This window comes from Cherax quadricarinatus, unplaced genomic scaffold (genome assembly GCF_038502225.1).
Source record: "Cherax quadricarinatus isolate ZL_2023a unplaced genomic scaffold, ASM3850222v1 Contig293, whole genome shotgun sequence".
Taxonomy (NCBI): domain Eukaryota; kingdom Metazoa; phylum Arthropoda; class Malacostraca; order Decapoda; family Parastacidae; genus Cherax; species Cherax quadricarinatus.
Genome location: NW_027195319.1, coordinates 87,501 through 105,534, shown reverse-complemented (window position 1 = coordinate 105,534; position 18,034 = coordinate 87,501). Strand labels below are relative to the sequence as shown.

The 18,034-nt window shown below is 50.4% G+C and overlaps 1 protein-coding gene across 1 annotated transcript in view; it reads right to left on the bottom strand.

The window, feature by feature from the left end:
• Positions 1–18,034, bottom strand: part of LOC128689923 (zinc metalloproteinase nas-13-like) — a 61,054-nt gene that overhangs the window by 26,116 nt on the left and 16,904 nt on the right. Inside the window, exons 5-10 of the mRNA XM_070080301.1 lie at positions 17,564–17,657; positions 15,237–15,354; positions 13,573–13,817; positions 11,752–11,861; positions 9,341–9,434; positions 7,889–7,999 (exon numbers count right to left, since the gene is read on the bottom strand). Of these exons, the coding sequence (XP_069936402.1) occupies positions 7,889–7,999; positions 9,341–9,434; positions 11,752–11,861; positions 13,573–13,817; positions 15,237–15,354; positions 17,564–17,657 (772 nt within the window). The remainder of the gene's footprint in view (positions 1–7,888; positions 8,000–9,340; positions 9,435–11,751; positions 11,862–13,572; positions 13,818–15,236; positions 15,355–17,563; positions 17,658–18,034) is intronic.

The window sequence follows — 18,034 nt, the reverse complement described above, 5'->3', positions numbered from 1 at the left end:
TCCGTCTCTCCCTACCCTCCACCATCCCTCCCACCCAACCCACGACGATCCGTCCCTCCCTACCCACCACCATCCATCCCTCCCTACCCACCACCATCCGTCCCTCCCTACCCACCACCATCCGTCCCTCCCTACCCACCACCATCCCTCCCTCCCTACCCACCACCAACCGTCCCTCTCTACCCACCACCATCCATCCTTTCCTACCCACCACCATCCGTCCCTCCCTACCCATCACCATCCGTCCCTCTCTACCCACCACCATCCGTCTCTCCCTACCCACTACAATCCATCCCTCCCTACCCACCAGGACCCATCCCTCCCTACCCACCACCATCCGTCCCTCCCTACCCACCACCATCCATCCCTCCCTACCCACCACCATCGATCCCTCCCTACCCACCACCATCCGTCCCTCTCTACCCACCACAATCCGTCTCTTCCTACTCACCACCATCCGTCCCTTCCTACCCACCAGGACCCGTCCCTCCCTACCCACCACCATCCGTCCCTCCCTACCCACCACCATCCGTCCCTCCCTACCCACCAACATCCGTCCCTCTCTACTCACCACCATCCGTCTCTCCCTAGCCACCACCATCCAACCCTCCCTACCCACCAGGACCCATCCTTCCCTACCCACCACCATCCGTCCCTCCCTACCCATCACCATCCGTCCCTCTCTACCTACCACCATCCGTCTTTCCCTACCCACCACAATCCATCCCTCCCTACCCACCAGGACCCGTCCCTCCCTACCCACCACCATCCGTCCCTCCCTACCCACCACCATCCATCCCTCCCTACCCACCACAATCGGTCCCTCCCTACCCACCACCATCCGTCCCTCCCTACCCACCACCATCGGTCCCTCCCTACCCACCACCATCCATCCCTCCCTACCCACCACCATCTGTCCCTCCCTACCCACCACCATCCGTCCCTGCCTACCCACCACCATCCGTCCCTCCCTACCCATCACCATCCGTCCCTCCCTACCCACCACCATCCATCCCTCCCTACCCACCACCATCCGTCCCTCCCTACCCACCAACATCCGTCCCTCCCTACCCACCACCATCCGTCCCTCCCTACCCACCACCATAAGTCCCTCTCTACCCACCACCATCCGTCCCTCCCTACCCACCACCATCCGTCCCTCCCTACCCACCACCATCCATCTCTCCCTACCCACCACCATCCATCCCTCCCTACCCACCACCATCCATCCCTCCCTACCCAGCACCATCCGTCCCTCCCTACCCACCACCATCCGTCCCTCCTTACCCACCACCATCCGTCCCTCTCTACCCACCACACTCCGTCTCTTCCTACTCACCACCATCCGTCCCTTCCTACCCACCAGGACCCGTCCGTCCCTACCCACCACCAACCGTCCCTCCCTACCCACCACCATCCGTCCCTCGCTACCCACCACCATCTGTCCCTCTCTACCCACCACCATCTGTCTCTCCCTAGCCACCACCATCCGTCCCTCCCTACGCACCAGGACCCATCCCTCCCTACCCACCACCATCCATCCCTCCCTACCCACCACCATCCATCCCTCCCTACCCACCACCATCCATCCCTCCCTACCCACCACCATCCGTCCCTCCCTACCCACCACCATCCGTCCCTCCCTACCCACCACAATTGGTCCCTCCCTTCCCACCACCATCCGTCCTTCCCTACCCACCACCATCTGTCCCTCCCTTCCCACCACCATCCGTCCCTCCCTACCCATCACCATCCGTCCCTCCCTACCCACCACCATCCGTCTCTCCCTACCCACCACCATCCGTCCCTCCCTACCCACGAAGATCCGTCCCTCCCTAACCACCACCATCCGTCCCTCCCTACCCACCACCATCAGTCACTCCCTACCCACCACCATCCGTCACTCCCTACCCACCACCATCTGTCCCTCCCTACCCACCACCATCCGTCCCTCCCTACCCACCACCATCCGTCCATCCCTACCCACCACCATCAGTCCGTTCCTACCCACGAATATCCGTCCCTCCCTACCCACCACCATCCATCCCTCCCTACCCACCACCATCCGTCCCTCTCTACCCACCACCATCCGTCTCTCCCTACCCACCACAATCCATCCCTCCCTACCCACCAGGACCCGTCCCTCCTTACCCACCACCTTCCGTCCCTCCCTACCCACCACCATCCATCCCACCTTACCCTCCACCATCCGTCCCTCCCTACCCACCACCATCCATCCATCCCTACCCACCACAATCGGTCCCTCCCTACCCACCACCATCCGTCCCTCCCTACCCACCTCAATCGGTCCCTCCCTACCAACCACCATCCGTCCCTCCCTACCCACCACCATCTGTCCCTCCCTACCCACCACCATCCGTCCCTGCCTACCCACCACCATCCGTCCCTCCCTACCCACCACCATCCGTCCCTCCCTACCCACCACCATCCGTCCATCCCTACCCACCACCATCCGTCCCTCATTACCCACCAACATCCGTCCCTCCCTACCCACCACCATCCGTCCCTCCCTACCCACCACAATCAGTCCCTCTCTACCCACCACCATCCGTCCCTCCCTACCCACCACCATCCGTCTATCCCTACCCACCACCATCCATCTCTCTCTACCCACCACCATCCGTCCCTCTCTACCCACCACCATCCATCCCTCCCTACCCACCACCATCCGTCCCTCCCTACCCACCACCATCCGTCCCTCCCTACCCACCACCATCCGTCCCTCTCTACCCACCACAATCCATCTCTTCCTACTCACCACCATCCGTCCCTTCCTACCCACCAGGACCCGTCCCTCCCTACCCACCACCATCCGTCCCTCCCTACCCACTACCATCCGTCCCTCCCTACCCACCACCATCTGTCCCTCTCTACCCACCACCATCTGTCTCTCCCTAGCCACCACCATCTGTCCCTCCCTACCCACCAGGACTCATCCCTCCCTACCCACCACCATCCATCCCTCCCTACCCACCACCATCCATCCCTTACTACCCACCACCATCCATCCCTCCCTACCCACCACAATCCGTCCCTCCCTACCCACCACCATCCGTCCCTCCCTACCCACCACAATCGGTCCCTCCCTACCCAACACCATCCGTCCTTCCCTACCCACCACCATCTGTCCCTCCCTACCCACCACCATCCGTCCCTCCCTACCCATCACCATCCGTCCCTCCCTACCCACCACCATCCGTCTCTCCCTACCCACCACCATCCGTCCCTCCCTACCCACCACCGTCCGTCTCTCCCTACCCATCACCATCCGTCCCTCTCTACCCACCACCATCCGTCTCTCCCTACCCACCACCATCCGTCCCTCCCTACCCACGAAGATCCGTCCCTCCCTACACACCACCATCCATCCCTCCCTACCCACCACCATCCGTCCCTCCCTACCCACCACCATCCGTCCGTTCCTACCCACGAATATCCCTCCCTCCCTACCCACCACCATCCATCCCTCCCTACCCATCACCATCCGTCCCTCTCTACCCACCACAATCCATCTCTTCCTACTCACCACCATCCGTCCCTCCATACCCACCAGGACCCGTCCCTCCCTACCCACCACCATCCATCCCTCCCTACCCACCACCATCCATCCCTCCCTACATACCACCATCCATCCCTACCTACCCACCACCATCCGTCCCTCCCTACCCACCAGGATCAGTCCCTCCCTACCCACCACCATCCATCCCTCCCTACATACCACCATCCATCCCTCCCTACCCACCACCATCCATCCCTCCCTACATACCACCATCCGTCCCTCCCTACCCACCACCATCCATCCCTCCCTACCCACCACCATCCGTCCCTACCTACCCACCACCATCTGTCCCTCCATACCCACCAGGACCAGTCCCTCCCTACCCACCACCATCCGTCCCACTCTACCCACCGCCATCCGTCCCTCCCTACCCACCACCATCCGTCCCTTCCTACCCACCTCCATCCGTCCCTCCCTACCCACCACAATCCATCCCTCAACCTACCACCATTCATCCCTCTCTACCCACCAACATCCGTCCCTCCCTACCCACCACCATCCGTCCCTCCCTACCCATCACCATCCGTCCCTCTCTACCCACCACCATCCGTCTCTCCCTACCCACCACAATCCATCCCTCCCTACCCACCCGGACCCGTCCCTCCCTACCCACCACCATCCGTCCCTCCCTACCCACCACCATCCATCCTTCCCTACCCACCACCATCCATCCCTCCATACCCACCCCCATCCGTCCCTCCCTACCCACCACCATCCATCCCTCCCTACCCACCACAATCGGTCCCTCCCTACCCACCACCATCCGTCCCTCCCTACCCACCACAATCGGTCCCTCCCTACCCACCACCATCCGTCCCTCCGTACCCACCACCATCTGTCCCTCCCTACTCACCACCATCCGTCCCTGCCTACCCACCACCATCTGTCCCTCCCTACCCATCACCATCCGTCCCTCCCTACCCACCACCATCCGTCCCTCCCTACCCACCACTATCCGTCCCTCCCTACCCACCAACATCCGTCCCTCCCTACCCACCACCATCCGTCCCTCCCTACCCACCACCATCAGTCCCTCTCTACCCACCACCATCCGTCCCTCCCTACCCACCACCATCCGTCCCTGCCGACCCACCACCATCCATCTCTCCCTACCCACCACCATCAGTCCCTCCCTAGCCACCACCATCCATCCCTCCCTACCCACCACCATCCGTCCCTCCCTACCCACCACCATCCGTCCCTCCCTACCCACCACCATCTGTCCCTCTCTACCCACCACCATCCGTCCCTCCCTACCCACCACCATCCGTCCCTCCCTACCCACCACCATCCGTCTCTCCCTACCCACCACCATCCGTCCCTCCCTACCCACCACCATCCATCCCTACCTACACACCACCATCCGTCCCTACCTACCCACCACCAACCATCCCTCCCTACCCACCACCATCCGTCCCTCTCTACCCACCACAATCCGTCTCTTCCTACCCACCACCATCCGTCCCTCCCTACCCACCCCCAGCTGTCCCTCTCTACTCACCACCATCCATCTCTCCCTAGCCACCACCATCCGTCCCTCCCTACCCACCAGGGCCCATCCCTCCCTACCAACCACCATCCATCCCTCCCTACCCACCACCATCCATCCCTCCCTACCCACCACCATCCATCCCTCCCTACCCACCACAATCCGTAACTCCCTACCCACCACCATCCGTCCCTCCCTACCCACCACAATCGGTCCCTCCCGACCCACCCCCATCCGTCCTTCCCTACCCCCACCACCATCCGTCCCTCCCTACCCACGAACATCCGTCCCTCCCTAACCACCACCATCCTTCCCACCCTACCCACCACCATCAGTCCCTCCCTACCCACCACCATCCGTCCCTCCCTACCCACTACCATCTGTCCCTCCCTACCCATCACCATCCGTCCCTCCCTACCCACCACCATCCGTCCCTCCCTACCCAGCACCATCCGTCCCTCTCTACCCACCACAATCCATCTCTTCCTACTCACCACCATCCATCCCTCCATACCCACCAGGACCCGTCCCTCCCTACCCACCACCATCTTTCCCTCCCTACCCACCACCATCCATCCCTCCCTACATACCACCATCCGTCCCTCCCTACCCACCACCATCTGTCCCTCCATACCCACCAGGACCCGTCCCTCCCTACCCACCACCATCCATCCCTCGCTACCCACCACCATCCGTCCCTCCCAACCCACCACCATCCGTCCCTCCCTACCCACCACCATCCGTCCCTCCCAACCCACCATTATCCATCCCTCGCTACCCACCACCATCCGTCCCTCCCAACCCACCACCATCCATCCCTCCCTACCCACCACCATCCATCCCTCCCTACCCACCACCATCCGTCCCTCTCTACCCACCACAATCCGTCTCTTCCTACTCACCACCATCCGTCCCTCCATACCCACCACGAGCCTTCCCTCCCTACCCACCACCATCCGTCCCTTCCTACCCACCACCATCCAGCCCTCCCTACCCACCACCATCCGTCCCTCCCTACCCACCTCCATCCGTCCCTCTATACCCACCTGGACCCGTCCCTCCCTACCCACCACCATCCGTCCCTCTCTACCCACCACCATCCGTCCCTCCCTACCCACCACCATCTGTCCCTCCCTACCCATCACCATCCGTCCCTCCCTACCCACCACCATCCGTCCCTCCCTACCCACCAGCATCCGTCCGTTCCTACCCACGAATATCCGTCCCTCCCTACCCACCGCCAACCATCCCTCCCTACCCAGCACCATCCGTCCCTCTCTACCCACCACCATCTGTCCCTCCATACCCACCAGGACCCGTCCCTCCCTACCCACCACCATCCATCCCTCTCTACCCACCGCCATCTGTCCCTCCATACCCACCAGGACCCGTCCCTCCCTACCCATCACCATCCGTCCCTCCCTACCCACCACCATCCGTCCCTCCCTACCCACCACCATCCGTCCGTTCCTACCCACGAATATCCGTCCCTCCCTACCCACCGCCATCCATCCCTCCCTACCCAGCACCATCCGTCCCTCTCTACCCACCACAATCTATCTCTTCCTACTCACCACCATCCATCCCTCCATACCCACCAGGACCCGTCCCTCCCTACCCACCACCATCCGTCCCTCCCTACCCACCACCATCCGTCCCTCCCTACCCACCACCATCGGTCCCTCCCTACCCACCACCATCTGTCCCTCCATACCCACCAGGACCCGTTCCTCCCTACCCACCACCATCTGTCCCTCCCTACCCACCACCATCCATCCCTCTCTACCCACCGCCATCTGTCCCTCCCTACCCACCACCATCCGTCCCTCCCTACCCACCACCATCCGTCCCTCCCTAACCACCACCATCCCTCCCTCTCTACCCACCACCATCCATCCCTCCCTACCCACCACCATCCGTCCCTCCCAACCCACCACCATCCGTCCCTCCCTACCCACCACCATCCGTCCCTCACAACCCACCACCATCCATCCCTCGCTACCCACCACCATCCGTCCCTCCCAACCCACCACCATCTGTCCCTCCCTACCCACCACCATCCATCCCTCCCTACCCACCACCATCCGTCCCTCTCTACCCACCACAATCCGTCTCTTCCTACTCACCACCATCCGTCCCTCCATACCCACCAGGACCCGTCCCTTCCTACCCACCACCATCCATCCCTCCCTACCCACCACCATCCGTCCCTCCCTACCCACCTCCATCCGTCCCTCTATACCCACCTGGACCCGTCCCTCCCTACCCATCACCATCCGTCCCTCCCTACCCACCGCCATCCGTCCCTCCCTACCCACCACCATCCATCCCTGCCTACCCACCACCATCCGTCCCTCCCTACCCACCACCATCCATCCCTCCCAACCCACCACCATCCATCCCTCCCAACCCACCACCATCCATCCCTCCCTACCCACCACCATCTGTCCCTCCCAACCCACCACTATCCGTCCCTCTCTACCCACCGCCATCCGTCCCTCCCTACGCACCACCATCCGTCCCTCCCTACCCACCACCATCCGTCCCTCCCTACCCACCACCATCCCTCCCTCCCAACCCACCACCATCCGACCCTCCCTACCCACCACCATCTGTCCCTCCCAACCTACTACCATCCGTCCCTCCCAACCCACCACCATCCGTCCCTCACTACCCACCACCATCCGTCCCTCCCTACCCACCACCATCCGTCCCTCCCTACCCACCACCATCCATCCCTCCCTACCCACCACCATCCATCCCTCCCAACCCACCACCATCCGTCCCTCCACCACCCCTCTCACTCTGCCCCTACTCACCACATTTCTTGCAAGACATCTTGCAGTTGACGTGCATCCAGGTCGGGTTCTTGCCACACTCACCAATCTTGGCCCAGGTGTCACAGTACTGACTGTTGTCCACACATTTTTCTGCTCAGATATCGTAACATTGTTAATATTTCTCTAAATATTCACCTACAAACTATAAGACATTTTCAACGACTATAATAATTAAAAAAATCGAAATTTAACTACAACTGATATGTAAATAATAGAATTTACGTTGTATTGAAACATGTAATTAGAATTTTAAATCAAATTTCTTTTCTAAATTTAATTTTAAGATGAAATTTTAAGAAAAATCAATGCAACGTGAACTTTCCTGTCCAGTGTGAAAGAAATCTTGAATGATTATAATAATGTTAAAAGGCACGTAAGTCCCACCGTCTATTAATATCATGTAAATTTGTCCACTATAATTTACCTTGTCCATAATTATTATCGTAAATGAATGGTTCAGGGAACCGACATGTTGAATTAGAGACATGTGCAACTCTTGGGTATCTTTATTGAGGAAACGTTTCGCCACACAGTGGCTTCATCAGTCTATACAAAGGAGAAACTTGAAGAACAGGAGGAGAATGAGGTAATCAGTCCCTCAGCCTAGAGTCGATGTGGTCAGTCCATCAATCTTAAATGGACATCAAGATTGATGGACTGACCACATCGACTCTAGGCTGAGGGACTGATTACCTCATTCTCCTCCTGTTCTTCAAGTTTCTCCTTTGTATGGACTGATGAAGCCACTGTGTGGCGAAACCTTTCCTCAATAAAGATACCCAAGAGTTGCACATGTGTCTAATTCAACAATTATTATCGTATTTCCTTCGTCTGTTTCGTAAGGTGAAGTCCAGGATCTTTCTTTAATTCATGATATAAGTTAACAAATCTTTGATGACTTCACTTTATGACACAGACGAAGCAAAAGCGATAGTAGTTATGGACAATTTGATTATAGTGGGAGAATTAACATGTTATTGGAAGATGAGGAACTTACGTGCTCCTTAAATATCTCTGAGAAAAGTTATATGTATTGGGTTGCTGACCCACCTGATAAGGTATGCAGTCCCATTACTAAGGGTTGAAACCCCTTTGTTAAGAATTACTGACCCCCTTGATAATTGCAGCTGTCTTAACTATGGTGTTGAAGACTACCTCAGGGGACTGCATCTTACCAACTACGGGTTGCAGACACCTTGTACCTTTCTATGGACTGAAGACCAATTTACTAGGGGTTAGACCCTATTAATAAGGGTTATAGACCCTGTTACTATAAGTTGTTGATCCCATTACTATGGTATTAAAGAACCCATTACCAGGGTGATGGACGGGGTACTTACCAGGTGATGGAGGTGGTACTTACCAGGTGATAGAGGGGGTATTTACCAGGTGATGGAGGTGGGACTTACCAGGTGATGGAGGGGTACTTACCAGGTGATGGAGGGGAGATAGGTGACACTGTCACTACTGGAGTGGTGCTGGTATTGGCACAGTTGTACAGCAGCTGTAGCTTCAAGATGTCTTTCTGTGATGGTGGTAGTGGTGTTAGTGTTGCTGTTGCTACTACCACCACTACTACTACTACCACCACTATTTCTACTCTTACTATTACTGTTACTACTACTGTAATAACAGCAACAACAACACCTACTACTATTACTGTTACTACTAGTACTACTACAACTACTACAACAACTACTATTGTTATTACTAGTACTACTACAACTACTGCCAATGTTGCTGCTACTCATAATACTAATAGAAATAATAATAATAATAATAATAATAATAATAATAATAATAATAATAATATTTTTAACGCACTAACCGTCTGGCACCAAGGCAGTTCAAATGACACTACAAATGACCCCGTACTTCAGAGTGCAGGCACTGTACTTCTCACCTCCAGGACTCAAGCCCAGCTAACCGGTTTCCCTGAATCTCTTCACAAATGTTACCTTGCTCACACTCTAACAGTACAACAAATCTTGAAAGCCACTTCTCTCTACTCATTCCTGTCTAAAATGCTCACACACGCTTGTTGGATGTCCAAGCTTATAGCACACAAAACCTCCTTTACCCCTTTTCTCCAGCCTTTTCTAGGACGACCCCTACCCCGCCTTCCTTTGCCCCATCCTCTATATTTTCAAACAACCTCAACAACCCTTCCTCAACCCCACCAATAATATTGGTGGTATAAATCTTGGTAATAAATTCCGACAAGTTGGTTTAGAAAAACACGTAAGCAAACACTAGGACATATTAGAAAACGTTCGTTCCTGGGACCTTGAATACTTCTAACATACAGAGGTTAAAAGAGAGTATATATAGGTGCAGAGTGAGGTGTGAGTGACGCATGTTGACCTGAAGAATGACATATTGGGATGAGAACGGGTAGAATACGTGATCATGTGACTCCTGTGTTGTTAGGTAGGTGAAGCTTTGCCTGGTTGACTATCATGTATGCTAATGTTGTAGAAATTTTGTGTTTTGCAGTATTATGTTCCATAGTAAACAAACCATACCACGGGTGGGGATAGAACCCCCGATCAGAGAGTCTCAAAACTCCAGACCGTCGCGTTAGTTTTGAGACTCTCTGATCGCGGGTTCTATCCCCGCCCGTGGTATGGTTTGTTTGCAATCGTGTCATTACGATTTCGTGAGTTATGTTCCATTGTGTCGGTACCGGCGATTAGCGAGGCTTCCAGACATCGTCGGACTCTGAGATCTTGTCCGGTGAGGACGAGTTATGCCTCATCCCAATTCATCAAATGTCCCGTAGAGTCCCTGTGGAGGACACAGGCAAAACAGCAACAGAGAGGACTTTAAGGTACACCTGTGTCCTCCGCAGGGACTCTACGGGACATTTGATGAGTTGGGATGAGGCATAGCTTGTCCTCACCGAACAAGATCTCAGACGCCGACGATGTCTGGAAGCCTCGCTAATCACCGTTACCGACACACTGGAACATAATACTGCAAGACACAAAATTTCTACAACGTTAGCATACATGAGAGTCAATACAAATTCTAAGACATAATTTGAAGACAGTAGAACTATATACAGAAGATGAGGTAATCAGTCCCTCAGCCTCACTAAGGTCTGCTGCACACTCTGACTATGCATTCTTAAATCTACTCTATACCCTTTTGGCCTGATGCTCATTACCTGTACTCTCTCTCTAGCCCATCTTACTCCCAATAGTTGCTTATATTTCCTTTAATTTGTAAACTTTCACCTCTCGCTTACTGATGACATTCTCCTTGTACTTCATGTACCTCTTACTCTCACTGTAGCTACAATTAAATAATGATTAATATATGTGTCGCCCCGCTGTTAAACATCCACATCAATAAGTCTACTCATCAACCTTTTATCCACTCTCAAACTGCTGTCTTTACGCTCTATTTTATATCTCGTATACTTTATCCCATTTTTACTTCAAGTCCATATTACCTATTACCAGATTTCATTCTGTTTATAGTTCACTTAGAGGTCCCATTATCATTTACCCCGTGATACCGCAAACTTACCTACTTCTTCCTCTGTTACTGTTTCTCCTACTTTAGCATTTAGGTTCCCCACCACAGTTATTTTCTCACTTGTAAAACTCTCTTAATACTGGCTCATCGCCTCCCAAAAAACCTCTCTCTCGTCTCTACACTCCTCGCTTCCCCAAGTGTATGAACAATTAGTATTACCCACTTCTCTCATCCCACCTTTATTTTAATCCACAATAATAATAATAATAATAATAATAATAATAATAATAATAATAATAATAAAAATAATAATAAGAATAATAATAAAAATAATAATAATAATAATAATAATATCTTACATCTGAGAAAGCTCTTCGTTGACCAATGTCCGTGCCTGCTCGTCTGGGTATGATGGTGGGCTTGGTGCGGTCCTTGGCGAAGGCATATGGTCCGTAGTGCATGATGGAACCTGCAAATATTGAATGTTCGAATATTGTTTAGTGGACAGTAGCTTTTATTAACGTCTTTTTTGTCTTCATTTAACAAGACCGTTTGCACAAACAATGTGTTTACTGCCTCATGTGACAGTGGGAATGAAAATAAGCTCTTCTTCCCTGCCATATTTCATCACTGGTTTGTAGTTAGAAGGGAGTTAGAGGTGTCCTGTGGTTCGGTTGGTAGCGCACTCAACTCACATACTGAGTTTCTGTGGTTCGATTCTCGGTCGGGTGGAAACGTTGGGCATGTTTCCTTACACCTGCTGTCCCTGTTCACCTAATAGTAATTAGGTACTTGAATGTTAGTCGACTGTTGTGTGAGGCATCCTGGGGGTATTAGTATACCCTAGATAGAGTTGGGCTTTGAAATGAGCTAAGTGAAGTAGGATAACAAGTTTTAGCTTTTATAACTGATCCGTGTATAAAAATACGGCTGGAACTCTTGGTAAAGAGGACTTCTCACCTACTTACTACCAATGACTCAGCTCTCGGGTATGACCTACTTCCACTGGGGAATCCCTTCTACCAGTGTCAATGCCTTCATCTGGTGCATCTCATCTGACTCCCGTATATAAGCCCACTTCCTCCTTCGTGTGCGTCACATTCATCAATCCTACGGTACTGAACACCTGCTCGTAGGCTGAGGGACTGATTACTTCATCTTCTTCCTCTTCAGTCTTCTATTTTTGTCTCTGCATTGTATTGATAAAACCACCGGTGGGCGAAACGTCTACATAATAAAGATACCTAGTTGTTGAACACAGAAACGTTATTATAATAAGGTATCCGCCAGGTAGGAAGTTCTGACGCGGGTGTTTGCCAGGTGGAGACACGTCACTGTCTCACCAGGGAGTGTCGGTGTTTGTACAAGTGATGTATTGTTTACAACCCTATGGTAGGGGCAACCCTATGACAAGGACACGGTGAGTAGCAAGAAGGAAAGTGAACCGGAATATATACGAGATGGGAGCGTTGCTGGGAGTAGTGTCTTATAGTCTTATAGTGGAAGTATTGGTGGTGGTTGTGATAGTAGCATCAGTAGTATTAGAAAGAGTAATACAACAGTGGTAGAGGTGGCAATAAGAAGGTAACAGTGTTAGTGAAACAAGAGTCAGAGGACGGAGTCTTAGCGAAGAAACTGTAGTAGTAGTGATAGTGGCGGAAGTCTAAGTACCAGAGAAAGGAGGAGCACTGCAGGAAAGCTAATCGTTCTCGAGAGAAGGACTCTATCCCAACGGGACAAAACCCCATTGGAGAGAACCCACCTAGTCAAGAGACTGGAAAGACAATGAAAATATAGAAAAGGAGAAGAGGTAAAGAGAGGAGGAGATAAAGATCAGGTCAAGTAACGAATGTGGTGAAGTTTGGAGTATATGACAATGTAATGAGAAAGGAAGACATCTGCAGAGACAAAGCCAAGACTAAGATTCATATGAGGAAAGTTGTGTATAAAGGATGTTTCAACAAAATGGCGTCTGTAGACAGCTTTGGCAGAGGACTAATCAACAGGATGACTGTGATATCTAACACTACAGAAAAGAGCATTAGTGTTGGCAAGTCTAACACTTCTTCCGTAATCCTTGAGACTGTCAGAAAGATAACAATTAGTTTCTCCAAGATACTGGAGAGGACAAGAGGAGAAGGAAATGGAAAAGACTCCAGAAGCATCAGTGGCTAACTCACCCAGATCATAGTCGACTCCCAGACTCTGTATCTTCTGCCACGAATACTTCTCAAAGTTATACTGCATGCCAGTCTGAATGTTGTACGTGTTGATGGTGATGTAGTTATCTCTGTCCCACCGTGACTGCTCGTGCCAGAAGCCGGAAGCATGCATAAACTCGTGCATGACAATACCCACGTACAAACAGCCAGGTCCCAAGGACACGGCTTGCGCCCCATGGTGACGACCCACGGAACTTGAACATCTGCAGGCACATACCCATCTCTCTTACTTATACTGCATGAAGAAATTAGGTACTCTGTTACTGTAGTTTGACATGAGGTTAAATAGGAAGGGGATCAGGTGCTTCTATTGATGGTTTCTCATGAATACCGTTACCACTACAGTAGTTATGAAGAACTGAAAGATAATATTTATTCTGTTTTAGCTCGGGCCTCCATTATGTGTATTTACATTGCTACTACTACTATTACTACTACTACCACCATTATTACTATTACCATTACACCTATCACTATTTCTTCTACTATTACTACTAATAATATTGGTTAATAATAATAAAAATAATAATAATAATAATGATAATAATGATAAAGACAATAATAATAATAATAATAATAATAATAATAATAATAATAATAATAATAATAATAATAATAATAATAATAATAATAATAATACCTTCCGTAACATTTTATTTTAAAATTAATCTTACAAGCAGTGTGCTTTTCCATATTTAAAGTCATATCTGCACTGTCTCTATTATTAATTTCAACATTGACAAACAACAGTGACAGCAGTGGTGTCAGAGCCAAGACAAACACCAACATATACGAGGGGAAGACAGTGAGGGGTGCTCTGAGGAGTCTGTGGAGGAAAAGAACATTATCTGTAGAAGCAAATAGGGAATGTTTGAGAGTGTAGTGGTACCAACGATCTTATATGGGTGGAGAATGTTGCAACAAGGAGAAGGCTGGAGGCAGTGGAGATGTCGTGTCTGAGGGCAATGTGTGGCGTGAATATTATGCAGAGAATCCGTAGTTTGGGGATTAGGATGTGCATGATTGCTAAGAGGATTGTCCAGAGGGCTGAGAAGAGGTTGTTGAGGTGGTTCAGACATTTAGAGAGTGTTAAATCTGTAATAGAGGGTAGGTGGGTTGAGGGTCGTCCTAATAGAGGTTTGAGGGAGGGGTTAATGGAGGTTTTGTGTGCGAGCGGCTTAGACTTCCAGCAAGGGTGCGTGAATGCTTTAGATAGGAGCAAGTGGAGGCAAATGGTTTTCATGATTTGATGTGGTGTTGGAGTGTGAACAAGGTATCATTTATGAAAGGATTCAAGGAAACCAGTTAGCCGGACTTGAATCCTGGAGGTAAGAAATACAGTACCTGCTCTCTGAAGGAAGGGTGGAGATATGTTGCAGGTTTTTAACTGCAGTGTCGGCACGCCTCTGGTAAGACAGTGATGGAGTGAATGATGGTGAAAGTGTTTCTTATTTTTCGGGTCACCCTGCCTTGGTGGGAGATGGTCGATGTGTTTATTAAATTTATATATATATATATATATATATATATATATATATATATATATATATATGTATATATATAATATATAGATATATATATATCTATATGTATATAATATATAAACTTGTATGTATACTCACCCGTCACCCTTTATAATGTGTATGTAGTCTCTCTCCACTGTTCTGGGCACGAACCGAATACAGGTTGTGGAATGGTACTTGCTGACAGCCATGGCGATGGTAGCTCTCTCCTGCTTATCTGCGGGAATGGTAGTTGTGGTTGTGTGGTGGAAGTGACGGTAGGGGGAGTAATAATGGTAGGTGTAAATATGGTGGTGGTGGTAGTAGGGCAATGGTGGTGGTAGGGGCAATGGTACTTCTGGATGCAAATATGGTAGTGGTAATTGTAGGGCAATAGCAAGGATGATGGTAATGACAGTAATGGTGGTGATGGTGCAGTGTAGGTGATTATGGTGGTGGTGGATGTAAGTGTAGCGGTGCTAGGGAAAATAGTAAGTGCAGTTACGAGAGTGGTGGTAGTGGTGGTGGTGGTGATGGTGGTGATGGTAGTGGTGGTGTTAGTGGTGGTGGTGATGGTAGTGGTGGTGGTAGTGGCACAAGGGTTTTACAAGGTTAGGTTAAAAGTTCCTACCTTTATTTACAAGCAAAGAACTGTTACCTACCTCAGCTCATATGAAAGCCTTTTTCTTATGAAACATATGAACAGGCAGCAGGATGAAGTTGGAACCATCTGTGGGCCAGTGATTATATTTGGTCAACTGGTTTTATTTCATCGGTGTTGTCATGCTGAATGAACGTGTTTCACACTCGAGTCATTCTATAAATGAATGATCTCAAACAGAGTGTAGTTACTGTTGGCTGCTCGTCTTATGGTATAGACGCTGACTTCTCACTGCTCAAGAAGTGGAGCCAAGTGTGGTATCAGGACAATGTTGACCTTGTACATGACATGAATTATCTGTTGTAATAATTCAATCCGATGAGACAGGGAACAGGAAGTTCAGGAAAGTGGAGCATAATCAAGGTGTGAGCTAATTTGTGCCTCATGCTGCGCCTCTGCTATCGAACAGGTACCAGATATAAGAACATAAGAATATAAGAAAGAAGGAACACTGCAACAGGCCTACTGGCCTATGCGAGGCAGGTCTAGTTCTCCTACCGGCTTGAGCCAATGCCTTGACCTAGTGAGGTCAGACACGTCACTTAGGGAGGAGCACGGCATCCGAAATAGTAGCACAAGCTAGTCGGGTCCAACTCACGCCCACCCACACAACACTCATGTATTTATTCAACCTATTTTTAAAACTACACAACGTCTTTGCGTCTATGACGGTACTCGGGAGTTTGTTCCACTTATCCTCGACTCTATTACCGAACCAGTGCTTTAACATTTATTCCTGAATCTGAATTTTTCCAGTTTAAAGCCATTGGTGCGAGTCCTGTCTATGTTAGATATTTTTAGCACGCTGTTTACGCCCCTTTTATTAATTTCTGTTTTCCATTTATACACCTCACTCATATACTTCCTAATTCTACGCCTTTCTAGAGAGTGCAGATTCAGGGCCCTCAGTCTATCCTCATAGGGAAGATTTCTGATACATGGGATCAACTCTGTCATCCTCCTTTGTACGTTTTCCAGTGCATTTATATCCATTCTGTAATACGGTGACCAAAACTGTGCAGCATAATCTAAATGAGGCCTAACCAAGGATATATAGAGTTGAAGAACAACCTGAGGACTTCTATTATTTATACTTCTTGCTATGAAGCAACCTTCTTGCCCACCTTACTTTACAGATTTACAATATAATTCTTCATAGACATTTTGCAGTCAAATTTCACCCCTAGAAAATCCACCTCACCCCTGGTTCCTACACTTTTCCATTCATTCTCATCACAGCTCTGGTATTAATTTCATGCTGCCTAGACATCATCATCTGAGTTTTCTCTGGAGCAAATATAACCAGCCATCGTTTACCCCAGGCTGATAAAGCTGTAAGCTGCTGATGTAGCTAAAAGCAGCTGGCATTTCCACTCTTGGATAAGTATATGTCAGCGTACAGTTGTCTGCGCAAGCATGGGATTCTGGAATGAGATGATGGAGGTCACTGAATTAGACATTCCATAACAATGACCAAAGCACACTTCCCAGTGGAACACTGGCAGCAATAGAGTATCTTGTTGACTCTGTCCCATCGAGAAGTAATCCACTACTCTTTTAGATCTACTTTGAAGGTAATCACTGAGGAGGTATAGTGCAGAGCCAGCAACTCCTAGTGTCTCCAGATTTACCAAGAGTCCTCGGTGCCATTGGTGACTCATAGCGGAGAAGTTTAACAGCAGATCACCAACAGAACAGCAATTCTCTCCCATCCTCTCTCTCTCTCTCTCTCTCTCTCTCTCTCTCTCTCTCTCTCACATACACACTTTTCTCTCTCTCTACTTACTGTAAGAGGAAGATATAACGTAGGGAATAACACCATTGGGCCACCGTCTATCTATCTCATTGACGGCATTCCTTGCTTGTGGCGCCTCAGCAGGCTGTAAGAAAATGTCATTTTAAACTTTATATCTGCAAGAACGCGTCATGTTAGTGTTTCATGTTAGTGTTAAATATTGTGATAAACGCAGTAGTACCAAAGTAGGTCAATTCATATATTCCACATCTGGTCACACTAACTATGGATCACCATGGACGCAGCAGTTAAGTAATGACGGCTCAGTCTCCAGCTTCCCCAGAGGTAAATACTCTCAATTAATAGCTATTTTTTCCTGGATTATGTTGACTGCTGACGGCAAAAAAAACTCGATAGTTTAAGAATTTTCTTACACGTACTAAAAATCACATTTCTAAAGACGGTTTCTTTGATTATTTCAGCATAATATAATTGTTAAGGGACACACTACACAACAGGACG